We start from the raw sequence: 14,265 nt of genomic DNA on the forward strand, positions 1-14,265 counted from the left end.
GGTGAAGACAAGGAAGCGAGAAGAAAGACAGAGAAAAGCAAAGAAAAGGGAGGAAAGAGGAAGAAGACAGAGAGGAAGAAGGCACACACAGGAAGAAGGCAGAAACCTGGTGAAACCAGAGAGAGGTTAGTCGTCCTGCCTCGTGCAGGTTTCGGAACCGTGCGGCCTCTCGGGTCGGCGCGCGGCGTTTCCTCTTTCTCTTTTTCAAACGGTCCTGAAAAAGAACTGCGTCGTGGAGCTTTCTTTCTCAGGCCACGTGAAGGCAAAATCTCGGAGGAAGAGGGGACTGTCTCCGCGCGCGTGCGGCGAGCGGCAGAAACGAGACCGCCCGAGAAAGAGGGAAACGAGGAAAAAGAGAAAAAAAGAGAGTGAGAAAGAGAAAGGAGAAAGAAAGAGACAAAGAACAAGATTTTTTTGAGTTGTCGGGGTCTTTCTTTTTAAAGGGGAGAAGAGCGCAGAACAAAGAGGAGGTCCAGAGAAAAGCTTTTGCAGAGAATTGCGCTGGGGCCAGAGCGCTGTCTTCTTGACCCGCGCACACGTTTCTAGCGGCCCCTTTCCGTTGTTTTGAGTTCGCGTAGCCGCTCTATTTGCAGACGAAAGAAAACGAAGAAAACTATGGATGAAAAAGAGACTCGACACGTGCTTCTTGAAAGAGAAAATCTCGCAGAGAGACACCCGTGCACCACACACACGTGAAGCCGCCGCCGTTTTCTCAGCCTCACCTTCCAACTTTACGAGGTCCGCGCTGCCCAAACATGCAAAAATCTACAGAATAAACATAATCAAAGTACATAAATAAATATAAACATGTATACACTCATACATACCAATCCATATTTATAGATATAAGTACATGGAATAGGAAATATATATATAGAGAGAGAGAGGGAGAGAGAACGGTATGTGTTTAGGGTTGCCTGTGAGACGAGATAACCAATTCCGTTTGTGCGTCGTGAGTCTCTATCGAGGAGAAAGAAGAGAGGCACTTGAGAACTCTACGGGGTGTGCAGCAAAACACTATGGATCCGCTTCTTTTTACGGTCTTAATAGCACATATAAAGAATATATATAGATATGCGGATGTCAGCATGCACGTCTATCTGTAGATATGAAACCATATCTTCCGAGATCTCAGTATGTGCGCATATTGCATACGCCCAAAAAAGCTGATGTTCAAGGAGGCAGATATGCACTTTGAAGCCGGCTGTGCGCGACATGCGGTTTGGACAGGAGCGGATTTTGTTGTCGGCCTGCATTTTCTTCTCTGTATGTACAGCTCTAAAATCGATCCTCCAGTTTGAATAAGTTTCCCTTTAAAGAGCGCCCCCTTTTTTGCGGAAGGGGGATGAAGGCCCACGAGGCAAGGACCGTTCCTCGTCGCCTTTCTTCCCGGTCAGTGCCAGCAACCGACCAGTATAACTGTGTGCATGCATGCCTACACTAAGGAATTATAACAATTATAACTGCTTTGGTTGTCGGAGATATTCCAGTTGATGTGGAGCATTCGCAAGAGAATCCCGTTCGTTTCCCATATGTGTTGAGGCTCTTTTGGGAGACGGAGCAAGCAGGGAAAGCGCGTGCTCTGGAAAGAATGCGCGCATTCTTCAAGATCTAACCCAGTCGTCCGTCTCGTAGTATATATACCCCAGAAAAAGGTTCTTTGAAGGAACCTACGAAGCTGGCGGGAGATACGCATCCTCTCTGCCCCGCTGAGGCCGCAGGAGACTTTACGGCAGAAAAAAAGCTACATACGGAGATTTCTTTCGCAGGGTGCGGGGGGGGGAGGGGGAGGGGGACTGAAACTCCAGGCGCGTGAGTTCGAGCAAATTCTCTGTTTTGAGAGAGCGCTACCGAGGTGCACTCTTTCGGCGTATATCTTTTGGAGTCACGCCTAAAGTTTATGATTCTCGTGCGCGCACGGGCGTCTCAGAGTCGTGCTTTATTTACCCCTCTATCTAGAGAGAAAAAGAGACCGCCGACCGGGGATTTCTCCCGTTAAATCGACATGGCCTGACGGCGCGTCTTTTCTAGAGCCTGTCTCTCTCTGCTCCGAAGAAAAGAAAGGCGACTCGTGGCGGATGCATGCGCTGGTGTCTTTCCATGCCATCCGTGGAAACAACACAGAGACAGTATCCCCTGGAGGCGACCAGTAACACGAACAAAACGTCTTTTTTGAATGGCCGAAAACACTTGTATATATAGAGCAGCGCAGGGGTGTGAGCCAATATGGGTACAGAACGCGAAAAAAAGATTCGGACTTCAGCAGATGACCTCCTTTTCCACTCTTTCTCTTTCTCTCTGTCGCCTAATGGAGCCTCGGCTCTTTCCCTCTCTACTTGACTGAGAACAGCCTTTTCTTGTCTTTCGTGTTTTTTTTCCCGTCTCTTTCCGGAATTGCCCTTCCACCTCCGCCTCCCTTTTGGCGTGCGAAACTCCGACAAATCGCCTTTCTTCTCGTGTTTGCTGAGTCTCTTGGCCTTCTGTCTTCTTCGGGTTTCTCGCGTGATCAATCGGAGTCGGAAGAACACCGGGGCGCCACGCGCCCGCCAAAAATATCCTGCTCAGGCTGAGATCCTCCCCCTGCATGCGCGGTGAAAAAGCCGCCTTGCGCGTGCGTTTGCCTTCCCCATCTTCTGTTTCTCTCGGAGGAAGACGAGGCGCCGTCTGCGTGGAAAAAGCGCCTGCGTTTCTCGCGCGGGAATCTACCGCCGGTGCTCCGCTCCAGGAGCGACGAGGAAGAGCGTCGGCGCGCTGTCGACCCGCGCGCCTTCGCCAGCAGCCGAGAGAAATCTTCCTGTGCAAAAAACGCAGCGAATGGGGAGACACCCTGCGAGAATGGCTCTCATAGATAAATTCTTCCTGAGTAAACACTCGCACACACAACACATCTTGACTCCAAGAAAAAAGACACCAACTTGCCTCTCCAGTTCGCAATTATGTCGAGGCATCTCACAGGTCACCTAAACTCAGCAATATCCACAGATACACATTTACATCCGTAGATAGAGATATACAGATATATACACATCTACTTCTATAGTTAGATATATATATATATATATATATTTGTTTATGTGGGGCTGTAAAATTGAATGAGGCAGAAAAGACAGTTTGTCCTACCCGCAAGTTGGGGAAGTTTTCGGACCCGTGTCGACCGCCTTTCCACTCAGACTTCCCTCGGAAGAAGTCTGTGTCTGCTGTTCGTTGAAAAGAAAGGCGGTTCGTTCGAAAGAGCCGGAAAAGGAGGACGGCAATCAACGCCAGGACGAGACTGCGGAGAGACAACGCCCGCATGTGAAAGCCCACGGGTGCAAACTGCATGTCACGAGGAGACAGAAAAGCGAGTTCTTCCCAGAGAAAAAGAGAGACAAGCTCGACCGAGAGAGCATGCAGCTAACGAAGAGGGCAGAGAGAGAAGACTTACATCGGCAATCGAAAGTTAAACCAAGGCTCTTCTTCAGGAGGCAATCCCTGTCTTGACAGAGGCTCGAACAGGCGAATCTCATCGCCTCCTGCAAAGCGCACGCACACCTGTTCCCTCCCACTTATCCGCTTCACTTAGATATCCGTACAGATCTCGGTCTCTCTCTCTATGCACATGCGTGAATGGGATGTTTCGTCAGGTAAGCAATGCACAAACACATATATTTACAGGTACACGTCTACATATACATATATATATGGATGTTTTTACGTAGAGGTACCTATCAACAAAGTGCACGCATAGATGTACACGTGTGCACCTGCATATATTCAAAGGCGTATATCCATGCACATGTATACGTATGCGAAATTTTGTATGTACAGAGATCGGCACAATTTTGTCATGCACAAGGCGCGTCCCAGTGAGTCGCGATTTGCGAGAAGAGAGCGGCGCTTACGGCGCGAAACGACGGCGAGGAGAGACGTTTCTCCGAAGCGAAAGAAGGAGGCAACAGCCCCAGTCTGCAGGAAACAGCGAGCGCGACACTGCGGAGACACTCCAGAAAAGAAGGCGGGAGCGAGAGCGAAGAAGCGGGGCGACGGACGCGAAAGAAAAGAGAGAAGGACGGAGAAAGAGAAGAGAAAAAAGAGCGAAGAGGAGATTCAAACAGGAATAGAGAGAAGATTCAAATAAGAGGAGAGAGAAAAGGACATGACAATTGTCTTTGCTTTACTTGGAAGTTTTCGAGCAGAAATCTGTCAGCGGGGCGGAAGGCACCGGCGGGTGGGTCGAAAGCGATGCTGGCCCGAGGCGCCTCGGCCTCTCGCAGATCGAAGGCCAGCAAGAAACTCTGGATGAAAGTCAGACGAAAAGGCAAGAAAATCAGTGAACAAGACCCAGCTGAGAAAGCCGACAAGACACAAAGGAACCAGAAAAAGGAAAGGGAAAGTTTCACCAAGAAGCGGAAACGGTAGCCCGTGCGAAGCACGCAACGCGACACAGGCGCGAAAGACATCTCCAGAAATCTGTCAGTTGTCGAGGTGTAAAAGGGAAAGAGGAACAAGCGCAAGAGACAAGCAGTCACGAAAGAGGGGGAGGCGCAAACAGGCGGAGACAGCAAAGAGATTTGCAGCGAAAAACCACATGTGCAAGCCAAAAGTAGGGGCGGAACAGCGCGACGAAAGGAAGAACCAGGAGAACGAGAAACAAGGCGCGAAGCAAGCGAGAGAAGAGAGCGAGGGAGAGAGCGACGAGAGAGACGTGGGGGAAGAGGGAGGGAGAGAAACGTCAACTTACGTCATTGCCTTCGTCGACGCTCAATGCGAAAATCATTTCCTTCGTGAAGATGAGACGCGTGGGCACCCGAGACGAGCTGGGAAATTTGTGGAGCACTGAAGCATGCACGGACAGGAAGAATGATAATAAAAAAGCCAGACGCCAGAGAACAGCGCGGGTCTCGCCGAGACGCTCCACGGAACGCAGCGGCACGCCAGAGGGGCAAAAGAAAGGAAAAAGAAGGGAGAAAAGAGAGGGAAAGACGACAGGGAAAGACGAGAGGAAAAGGTGAGAGGGAAAGACGAGAGGGAAAGACGGGAGGGAAAGGTGAGAGGGAAAGACGACAGGGAAAGACGAGAGGGAAAGGTGAGAGGGATGCATAGGTATAAAGATTAACATAATACTAGCCAAGAATACAACAAACCAGATACCTAAGAAGGTGAAGAACCTGAATTTACATGGAATAGATTTACAGTATCTCCGAACGCGGCGTTAAAGTAATACCATCCAAAACCGGTAAAGAGAGGAGAACAAACAAGAAATCCCTCTCGCAACTCTCACGAGATGCCTTTTTTAAATCATAGTAGAGGATCTGTCCGTCTTCGAGGGCGACCGCCAGCCGCGTTTGCCGAGTCGGGTCGATCGCAAGAGAGGCGATCGGGGACCGAGCCTGAGAAAATGAAATCGGGCATTCTGCCGTTTCGCTCAATTCGGTTCTCCGTCTCTTCTCTCTTCCTGTTCTGTTTTTTCTGTTCTGCCTCCCCCACGAGTCCGCTCTTCCTCTGGTGTCGGTTACTATTTGACTGTGTTCTTGGCGTTGCATTTGCCTTCCCGCCGGTATTTTCGCTGGTGCGGGCTTCTCCGTTTCGCCTTCTATCTTTTCTCTGCCCCGCCTTCCCCCTTCTGCGCGGTCTTCCTCGCCTGTCCCTCTCTCTTTTTCGTCTTCATCTTGCTCCCGGTCCCTCTTTCTGCGTGGCTTCTCTCCGTCGTTCGGAGACTCTCTCTGCACTTACGTCGACAGTCCCAATCGCGCCTGAGACGTCCATGGTTGCCACACTGAAGACGGCGAAGGTTCGCGTCGCTGCGAGAAGAGAAAAGACAACACAACGAAACGATCCTGAATCTGAAGCTGCACGCGACCTTTCGGGGGCTTGCCGAGAAGACGCGGGACAAAAAATTACACAAGGATCTCCCTAACAACGGCCTTCCGACGCTCTCCCCTTTCCGCATGTTCTTCCGCCTCGCCAAACGCTCCACACAAACACAACAGAGACAAGCGTAACGGAAAGCGGGTTCTTTCCAAAGAACTCTGCAGCTTGTCACGTCACGCCGGCTCTTTCGTGCTTCCGTTCTGAAGACGCCGCGAGAGTTGCCCTGTCTCACGAAAACCGCGTTCCCGCGAGTTTCTCTCGGGTGTCCTCTTCTGCGCGCTGCTTCCCCTGCGTGTGTGTGCGTTTCGTTTTTCTCTCATCTTGGAGGAAAGACACCGGGCGAAGGGTTTTCCTCGCGATTTTCTTTCCTGGACGCACTGCTGAAGACGACGACTCCCGAGCAGTGAACGACGTGCGTAACCCCTCCCGCCTCCTCGGCGACTTTTACGCGCCTGCGGAGAGTCCCCGCTCGCGAGAGAATCCTGCAGAGGTTCGGACATGTGCAGAAGGAGCCGTGAACTACAGAAGAAACAGATTGAAAGACGTCGTTTGTGTGTGTCTCCTTTCACGCGTTCCGTTCTCCGTTCTCTCGCGGCATCGCCAGGGCCGTCTTCGTTGACCAGCCTCTTACAATGGTGCTAAGCGCGAGTTCCGCGTCGGGGAAACAAACGAAAGAAGGCTGAATTCTGTGACAGGTCAGAGTCCGTTTTCTGCCGGTGGCGCAGGCGGATGCAACCAGGATATCTATCTTTCGCGTTCTGTCTCGTTCTCTTCCTTTCTCTCATTGTTGCTCTTTTCTGCCCCTGTGCGCGTCTCACGTGACCCAGCCTTGAGAGTCTGCGACGAGAAACAGTTTCTCGCCCTTATGGGAAATGACGAGGAAATTCGTGATTGTTCTCTCCGAGGACGAAGACAGAAACGCGTGCTGAACGCAGAAAAGGGAAAAGGGGGAACGGCAACAGAGCGAACGCGAGCGCTAGTGGTGCTGGATCGCTGGTGCGCAGGCAGAAGAGAAAAAACAGATGCGGAGAGAAAGAAGAGAAAAGAAAGAACAGAAACACGAGAGTAAGAGAAAGAAGAGGATCCGAGAGGGAATAGGAGGAAGAAGCGACTTGGGACGGAGACGAGTAAAGAAGGGAAACATCCAGCGTGCAGGTAGGAAGGCAGAAGAAAACGCGAGTGGGGTGCGGAAGAAACTGGAGAACAGGGGAACACCGCGCTCGGAGGGAAAGGAAGGAGTTTTTGGTTCTGTGCACGGAAGAGGCGCCGAGAGTTCCTCGCAAGAGAAGAACACACCCGCTGACAGAGGTCACCTCGAACAAAACGTTTCTTGCTGGCAGGCTTCATTCCCCCAACTGCACGCATAGAAATACATGCATTCAGAGATGTCAGCGCATAAACGCGGGTGGATGTACATGTAGACACGGAGAGAAAAGAAACTGTTTTCGGACTTACGTGAACAACCAAGTCTAGTTCCAGCTTCGCCGCCGGCCGGAGCGAGAGAAATCGTCCAACTTTCTCCTGGAATCCGAGATGCTCTGCGCAAGAAACGAAAAAAACGCGTTCAACCCCTGACCCCCCCTGGACCCTTCCCCAAGCCAAGAAAAAAAAGGCAAGTCTCAACACATCTAAAGAAACTCATCGCGTGATGCAAACACAAAAGTTACACGTATATACACATCTATACATACATATACATATATATCCACCTGTAAATATACATGCAAATGTGCCTACAGAACCATATATATATATATATATATATACATGCATGCGAATACAATAATGTATGCATTGATTCACATTTTGTGAATGAAGAGCCACGGAGTTTGTTGACGTGGGGCGCGTTTCCAGTGTCTCCTCTTCGTCGAGAGGCCGCGCAGAACGCACCTGGGGAGCAACCGGAGGAAGCGTCCCCTGCCGGCGGTCGATGTCCCTTTTCCTGGTGGGAACAATCGGCGACAGAAGCGATGCTGGTGGAGACGGAGAGGATCCGGAGTTCGCCCGACAGGTCGAGAGTCGCAACGAAGGAGTCTGAGACGCAGGCGTGTCGAGATTGCGGCGGCTGTCGCTTTTGGCAGGCTTCTCTCCAGTTGCCTGCACGGCCCCGTCGCAGTGGTGATCCGTGGAAAAGCTAAAATCAGACGCGTCGTTCTCCACCGCGTTCCCTAGATCCGCCCAGAGCGCCGGCGACTCGGTTCTTCTCACCTTCTTGCGGCCGATGAAAGGCGGCGAAAGCTGTGACGGGAAAAGCGTGGCTGGTGGCCGCAGTCGCGAGAGGCGCGCGGTCGCCGTCTGCCGGAAACAGAGCGATGTCCCCACCCCTCGTGCATGTCACGACCAGGACTGAGGGGGAAAGGGCTGAGAAAAAAAGAAAAGAAGCAAGGGCGACTGTCGCAGAAGTGGACACGCCAAAGCAAAGAGAGGAGAACTGAAAGAGAAAGAGAGAAAGAGGAGAATTGAAAGGGAAAGAGAGGGAGAGGAGGGAAGGAAAGAAAGAGAGAAAGAGGAGGGGAGGAGAGGGAGAAAAGGAGAGAGGGAGAAAAGGAGAGGGGGAGAAAAGGAGAGAGGGGGAAAAGGAGAGAGGGGGAAAAGGAGAGAGAGGGAAAAGGAGAGAGAGAAAAGAGAGAGAGACAGGAGACAGAGGCGAGGCGTCCGCATCGCGAGGCTGCGTCGCCGGAGAGACAGCAGACTGGGGCATGAAGCGGGAAAGTGGACAGACGAGGCAGACATCGATTCTGAGATTTTCATTTCAAGCGAGACGCCCTTGAGAAAAACATGTGAGGAACAGAATTACAGACGGAGCGTCCTTTCCAGGCGTGGCAAGCTTTCTTCGTGGTCACAAGAGACCACCAAGAAAGATCGGGGAGAGAACACGTCGAGAACTGCCGTGTGGTGTGCATGATGCGGACTCTGCAGATGCTTGTGTTGTCCTGTCCCTTTTTCTCGCAGCGGCGGGGCCGTATGGAAGGCGTGGTGAATCTGCCCTTCTCTCTGTTTTCCCGCTCGTTCGCATGGCTGCACGTACTCGAGAACGCCTGACTCTTCCCTCGAGGGTGCATCGGGAGAAGACCGATGAAGTGGACAGGCGGCTGCATCTGCAACGGAGAGAGAGACGATCGAGGACAGATAGCTGGCGCAGGCAAACGGTCAAAACGCGCTCGGAGAGAAACGCGCAGACGAGGCGACGCCACTAAGCGTCAAAAACAAACTGAAAAGAGAGACGGGGGACCGACCGCCCCGAGAGAAAGAAACCCAGAGATTTCGGGGTAGGCGCTGCAGAAAGAGATCGACAGCCCACGCAGCGAAAGGGGAATGCGGACCACTCAGGGTCGAGCTTTTAACGGGAAGGGACCGCGAAGCAAACGCGGGAAAGACGCCGCAAGACAGAGATGAGAGACGCTGGAGAGAGGAGAGACAGCTGCGACGGAGAGGCGCAGAAACCGAGTACAAGGGACGGGGGGCGAGAAGAGCCAAAAGGGGGGCGAGGAGGAAGGAAAACGCGTGGAAAGGAGAGAAAGAGACAGGGGAGAAACAGAAGAGAGAGACGGAGACATACCCGCAGCGGTCGTTTTTCCAGAAGGAAGGGGGCATCACGGAAAGGCCAAATAAAACCGACTTCGTCTCTGCCGCCTTCCCGAGGCAAGGAGAATCTCCGCGCGCAAGGCCCATCAAGAATCTTCCCCTCTTCTGTGAAAGAAGGGAAAGAAAAGGACGAAGAAGAGGACGGAGAAGGCGAGGGTGAAGGACAAGAAAGAGACGGTTTGTTGCAAACAGGTTTTGCCATATCGATGGAGAGATACGTTCCTGAGGGAGCTGCAGGGCACTCGGAAGGCCCCGTGGAGCCTTCACTGCGAAGCGGGCTCTCATCGTTCTCCGAAGGCGCATCAGAGAGAGAAGCGGTTGCGAACGCGACTGAGGCGTCGCTGCGGTGCGGCCCATCGGCCCCAAAGGTGAAGAAGAGACAAAGGAAGAGGAGAAAAGAGGAGAGGCTCGGTCGTCTTGGCTGCGTCGCGACCGCAGCCACAAGGCTCCCTCTCTCCTCTTTCCGACCACTCTCAGCCCGTGGGGCCGCGCGAGTTAGGTGGGGAATGCAGGACGGGATTTGCACACAGTCAGGGTAACGAGCGGGGAGTTTCGGTACCCAGGAACTGGCGGGGCTTCCAGCGACTCTGGCAGGTTGGAACAAAGAACTGCGTCTTGGAGACAGAGCCTGGAAGCGTCTCTGCTTTAGGGGATAACGCTGCCACGCTTCCGGCTGTTCGGCCGACACGTGTCCCTCGTGGCCGTGTTGTGCTGGCTGTCGCTCTCGTATCCGGGAGCGTGTCTCGAGCTTTTTGTTTTTTCCCTTTACGCGCGTTTCGTTGCCCCGGAAAGGAATAGAAGGAACGGCTGTTCTCCCCATGGTTTTGAAGCGGAGGACATTTCAGCGAGGAAAGGAATCGGCTCTGGGAACTCACAGAGTGTCGAGCCTAAGGAGGGTCCGGGTGAAAAGGCAAGGAATATAGTATGCAAATGTATACATGAATGTGCCGGGTCCTCGCTGCACACGCTCTCTGAGTAGATCACTTCCGCGCCTTGCCATCAGTTCCGCGGGAAGAGGTGGGAAGAAGGCCGAGCCTGGTGAACAACGCGTGTGGCCTTTCCTGTAGTCACTGATGAAAATGCACAAAAGTAGGTCAGTTTGAGTTCCGCATAGAAGTATTCTGTCATTCTCCAGTAGAAAACCTAGGCGCTGCTTTTAGGATGCCGCACACATGCACCTGTGCTTGTATGGAAGCATGTGCGGGTGTCTGCTTAAAATCATTTGCCAGATTCTCGATACAAATTCACACACTAAAAAAACAAGTACATAAAATCAATGGCTTATATGTCCATACATTTGCTTTGTGTGGCATCGGCGTCAGCATCAGGCTCTCGCACGCATGTTCGACAGCCGGCGGTAGAGCGAGTTATGCTACGCGCGCTCGTCACAATCAAACGGAACTTTTTTAGTGGTTCAGAGTATGCGATGGGCTGCTGGCAGTGTACGGCAGCAGAAAAGAGGTGTGGAACGCCGTGGAGTGGCCAGTAAAGTCTTCGTTTCTTCGGCGCATGCGCGCAGCATTTCCGCTTTTTCTCGCTACACCGAAGACAGCTCAGCAGCCCTGCCTGTGGATCCGAGTTTGTCGTCCCAGTATTTTCCCTCTAACTGCCCGTAAAAAAGGGCAGCGGTTGTGTGAGGGGGGGGTCTGTGTCTGGGATGGGGCTTGTCCCGGGATGCTGAGGCGTTTTGCGTTCCTGAGTGCTAAAAGAGCTTCTTCAGTGAAGAAAATGGTGCCACAAGAAGAAAGGGTGGTTCTGTATTTGAATAAATGTGAAGTGGAAGTAGCTTCGAAGCTCCCGCCCTCGCGGCTGGGTTCAGGTGTACCGACACTTGAGTACGCGCCGCGTGTCTGGCTGTGTGAACCGGGCGAAGTTGTTTCGGCAGAACGGAGGGCTTCCCGAAGTAATCTTTCTTCGTTTGTCGAGGGGTATTTTTGGAAAAATATCGAGACTCAGTGAGAAGACAGCCCTACTTACCTTGTTTTATAGGTTTCTTTTCATGAGGCCGGCAACGGTAGACGACGCGAGCCCGGGAGCACCTCCACGGATCGGCCATCCTGCGTTGCGGTGATGGATTTAGACGCCCGACCCAGCTTTGGTCCCGTGCCGCCCGTCCCCGCCAGCTGCAGTGACCTCCTCTGATAATTGAACTGGAGGGAATGTGGACCATCAGCGCGATGATGCCTCGGAAGACGACGGGTGTACGCGCAGGTTTCCACAAAAACAGTAATTACCGCGACGCAGACATAAACGCGTGTCACTGTAGTTTAACGCATTGTGAACGCTACACCGTATTGAGCGAGTTTTTCGGCGTTCCGTCTCGAGTAAAGAACGTGGAGCCGTTGGTTTCCGGGTTGTGTCACTGGATTCATCCAAATAGATTGAAGGCGCAGTAAACGACTTGTGCCTACTTTGTAGAAAGCCGCGCGTTCCCGGGAAATCCGAGTTTGCCACATTTGTGTTCGTGTCTTGTTAAAATGGCGAAGTGCAAACTGGGCGGAGAGTTCGACAACCCGGCAGTCAGCTGCTGGGCGACGACCTTGACTGGCCAAGCTGTTGTGGCTTTACTTCTCTTTCTCGTGGCGGAAAACCCCCATCTGCCAACGGAGGCGGTCGAAGGCGCCGCCATATCTCACGTTGCCCACAAGACATTTGCAGCACTTGGCCTGGCACACATTATCTTTTGTGTGGTTTGCTCTATCATGTGCATGTTGGGTTTTTTCCTGTCGGTGTGTTTTCAAATTCCGTTGCTGATATGCGGGGTTCTTCTTCAGGTCCTGTGCTTTGTCACTGCCGGTATCGTCGGCCCGATGTTGACGGGTGTGAATTCGTTCAAGAGTACGACTTTGGATGATGTGCGAGCACAAAGAGTCTTTGACACTCCTGATTTCTCTCAAATTTTTGTTTCCGATAACGAGGGAATGCTTCTGGTGGTCTGTGTTCTCTGTATCGTGATGCCCATCTTCCTCTTGCAGGCCAAATCCCTTACCGCTTCCTCCCCTGCATATGAAGCCACCTTGTACCCTGGAGCGATTATCGTTGCCTTGGCCAGCTCTGGTTTCTTCATGTTTTGCCGAGCGTCTGGTGTACTTACAGGACTGTCAACTGCGTGGTTGGTTGTAGGAGCAGTTGTTGGTATTTCTATCCTGATCCAAAAGAATTGCTGCAGCCGAGTGTTCTCCATCGCTCTGTCGGTGATCTTTGCTGTTGGCGCCGTGTTCGCTCTCATCTCCGGTGTTATGGTTGGCATCAGATACAGCGAGGGAAAGAAGGTTTCAACGATGCTCCAGGGTTTTAACCCGAACGCCCTCCTGATAAATACTCTGGAAGATGGTGACTACGAAAGTTTGAAGACCTACGAGCTGGCCGGCGATGGCGTTTTTCTTGTGGTTTCGTTCTGCTTGAATATTTCGGCCATGATCTACTTCGTTTACTCGGCTCTCTCTGCGTTCCGTAGCCTGTGCGGACCCAACAGGAACGCCGCAGTCAAAGATGAAGAAGAAGGCGAGCAGGCTCAAGAAGCATGATGGTCCTTGGTGTAACAGGGTCACCCGGTCGTCGCCGGGCGCCCCCCTGGTTTGAAAAAGATCTCGGCTTCGTTTTTCCTACTCTTCCCCAGTTTTCCATAATCACTTTTGCTGAGCGAAAGTTTTTGTAACAAAACAATAGACATGCAAGTTAAAACTAACCGATAACCTTCCCTGGTGGTCCTTCCGTTGCTGCGACGAGGGCCTGGTTGTCGGACGGTGACCACATGACTCTTTGCAAACACGCGTTTGCTTCCCCTGTCAGTTCCGTCGCTTGGGTATAGGCACTTGCGGACCGAAAAGCTCTGTCTTGGGCGTTTGGACTAAACTGAAGAGCTACTGAGCTGACACAGACTTCTTCGAAAAGAAGCAAAACTGAACTATGTTCGGAGCTGTCCTCGCTATGCAACTCTTGGGACGCCTGCCCAACCAGGTGTTGGCAGAAATGTCCCTGAGGAGTTACCTGTTTGTAAAAGGATAAGATTGGATGCAGTGTAAAAGCACCTCACATTTGATGCACGTTGAAAAGTGCTAGATCACTGACGCGCAAGCTGGGTTTCGGCAACACACCGCCGACGTCGTTGTAGAACCTACAGTAGGCAGAATTCTCCTACAGGCTACATTCCTGAACGGAAACCGTTAGCCTCGGCTTGTGTTTTGCTCGGGAAATTCCGCGTTTGAAAACCGCAAAAATAACAGCGTATTGCAGCTGATGCTTCCCGTCTCGAACTACCGTATTAAAGGCAGAACCCTATGCACGTCTGATGGTGGCATGACATCCATACCAGTGAGGACGCTTCGCGGCTAATGTGCCACCTGCTCTGCACAAACGTAGTCACGTAGTTGACCCACCTCGCAGGGCTGTGTCAAACCACCGTATGGTACCACAGGTGGTTGACTGCCTCTTGTGACTTTGTGTGAGAGAAACAGGAAGCAGAAATGACTGTGTGGTCGCTGTATTTTCCTCTGGTTCCGCCATCTTGCTTTCGTCGATAGAAATAGCTCCAGGGAGTATCTTCTATCCAACCTCGACTATGCAGGTAAGCCAAACAGGCCACTCAAACTGCAAGCGACCTACCTCGCCTGGCGGAGCCAGCACGGCCTTCCGCTCGATTCTTGAGAGGGTGCGAGCGTGAGAACAGCATGTAGAAACTAACGAATTCAGGCACAGCATTCAGCTCAGGCACGAGGCCCCCAAATTCTGTCCCCCCACCCCTTTAGCACGAGTGTTGCAATGCTTACAGCTGAAAGCGAAAGAAACAAGGAGAGGCATCGCTTGGGGACTACCACCTCACCGAAAAAA

General features: G+C 52.2%; 2 protein-coding genes across 2 annotated transcripts; one reads left to right on the top strand and one right to left on the bottom strand.

The window, feature by feature from the left end:
• Positions 1-2,506: 2,506 nt before the first annotated feature.
• Positions 2,507-8,948, bottom strand: NCLIV_015510 (conserved hypothetical protein; the record flags this gene model as incomplete). Its single annotated transcript, XM_003881743.1, has 13 exons — positions 2,507-2,794; positions 3,121-3,271; positions 3,425-3,512; positions 3,882-3,945; positions 4,158-4,274; positions 4,721-4,815; positions 5,261-5,369; positions 5,713-5,780; positions 6,229-6,332; positions 6,669-6,775; positions 7,306-7,388; positions 8,059-8,211; positions 8,879-8,948. The coding sequence occupies 13 exons, from the start codon at positions 8,946-8,948 to the stop codon at positions 2,507-2,509; spliced, it is 1,497 nt and encodes a 498-aa protein (XP_003881792.1).
• Positions 8,949-11,912: 2,964 nt separating this feature from the next.
• Positions 11,913-12,962, top strand: NCLIV_015520 (conserved hypothetical protein; the record flags this gene model as incomplete). The annotated part of the gene is made up of 1 exon (XM_003881744.1): positions 11,913-12,962. One exon carries the CDS (start codon positions 11,913-11,915, stop codon positions 12,960-12,962), a length of 1,050 nt encoding a protein of 349 aa, XP_003881793.1.
• Between the last annotated feature and the right edge of the window lie 1,303 nt (positions 12,963-14,265).

Source organism: Neospora caninum, chromosome VI (genome assembly GCF_000208865.1).
Source record: "Neospora caninum Liverpool complete genome, chromosome VI".
NCBI lineage: Eukaryota > Apicomplexa > Conoidasida > Eucoccidiorida > Sarcocystidae > Neospora > Neospora caninum.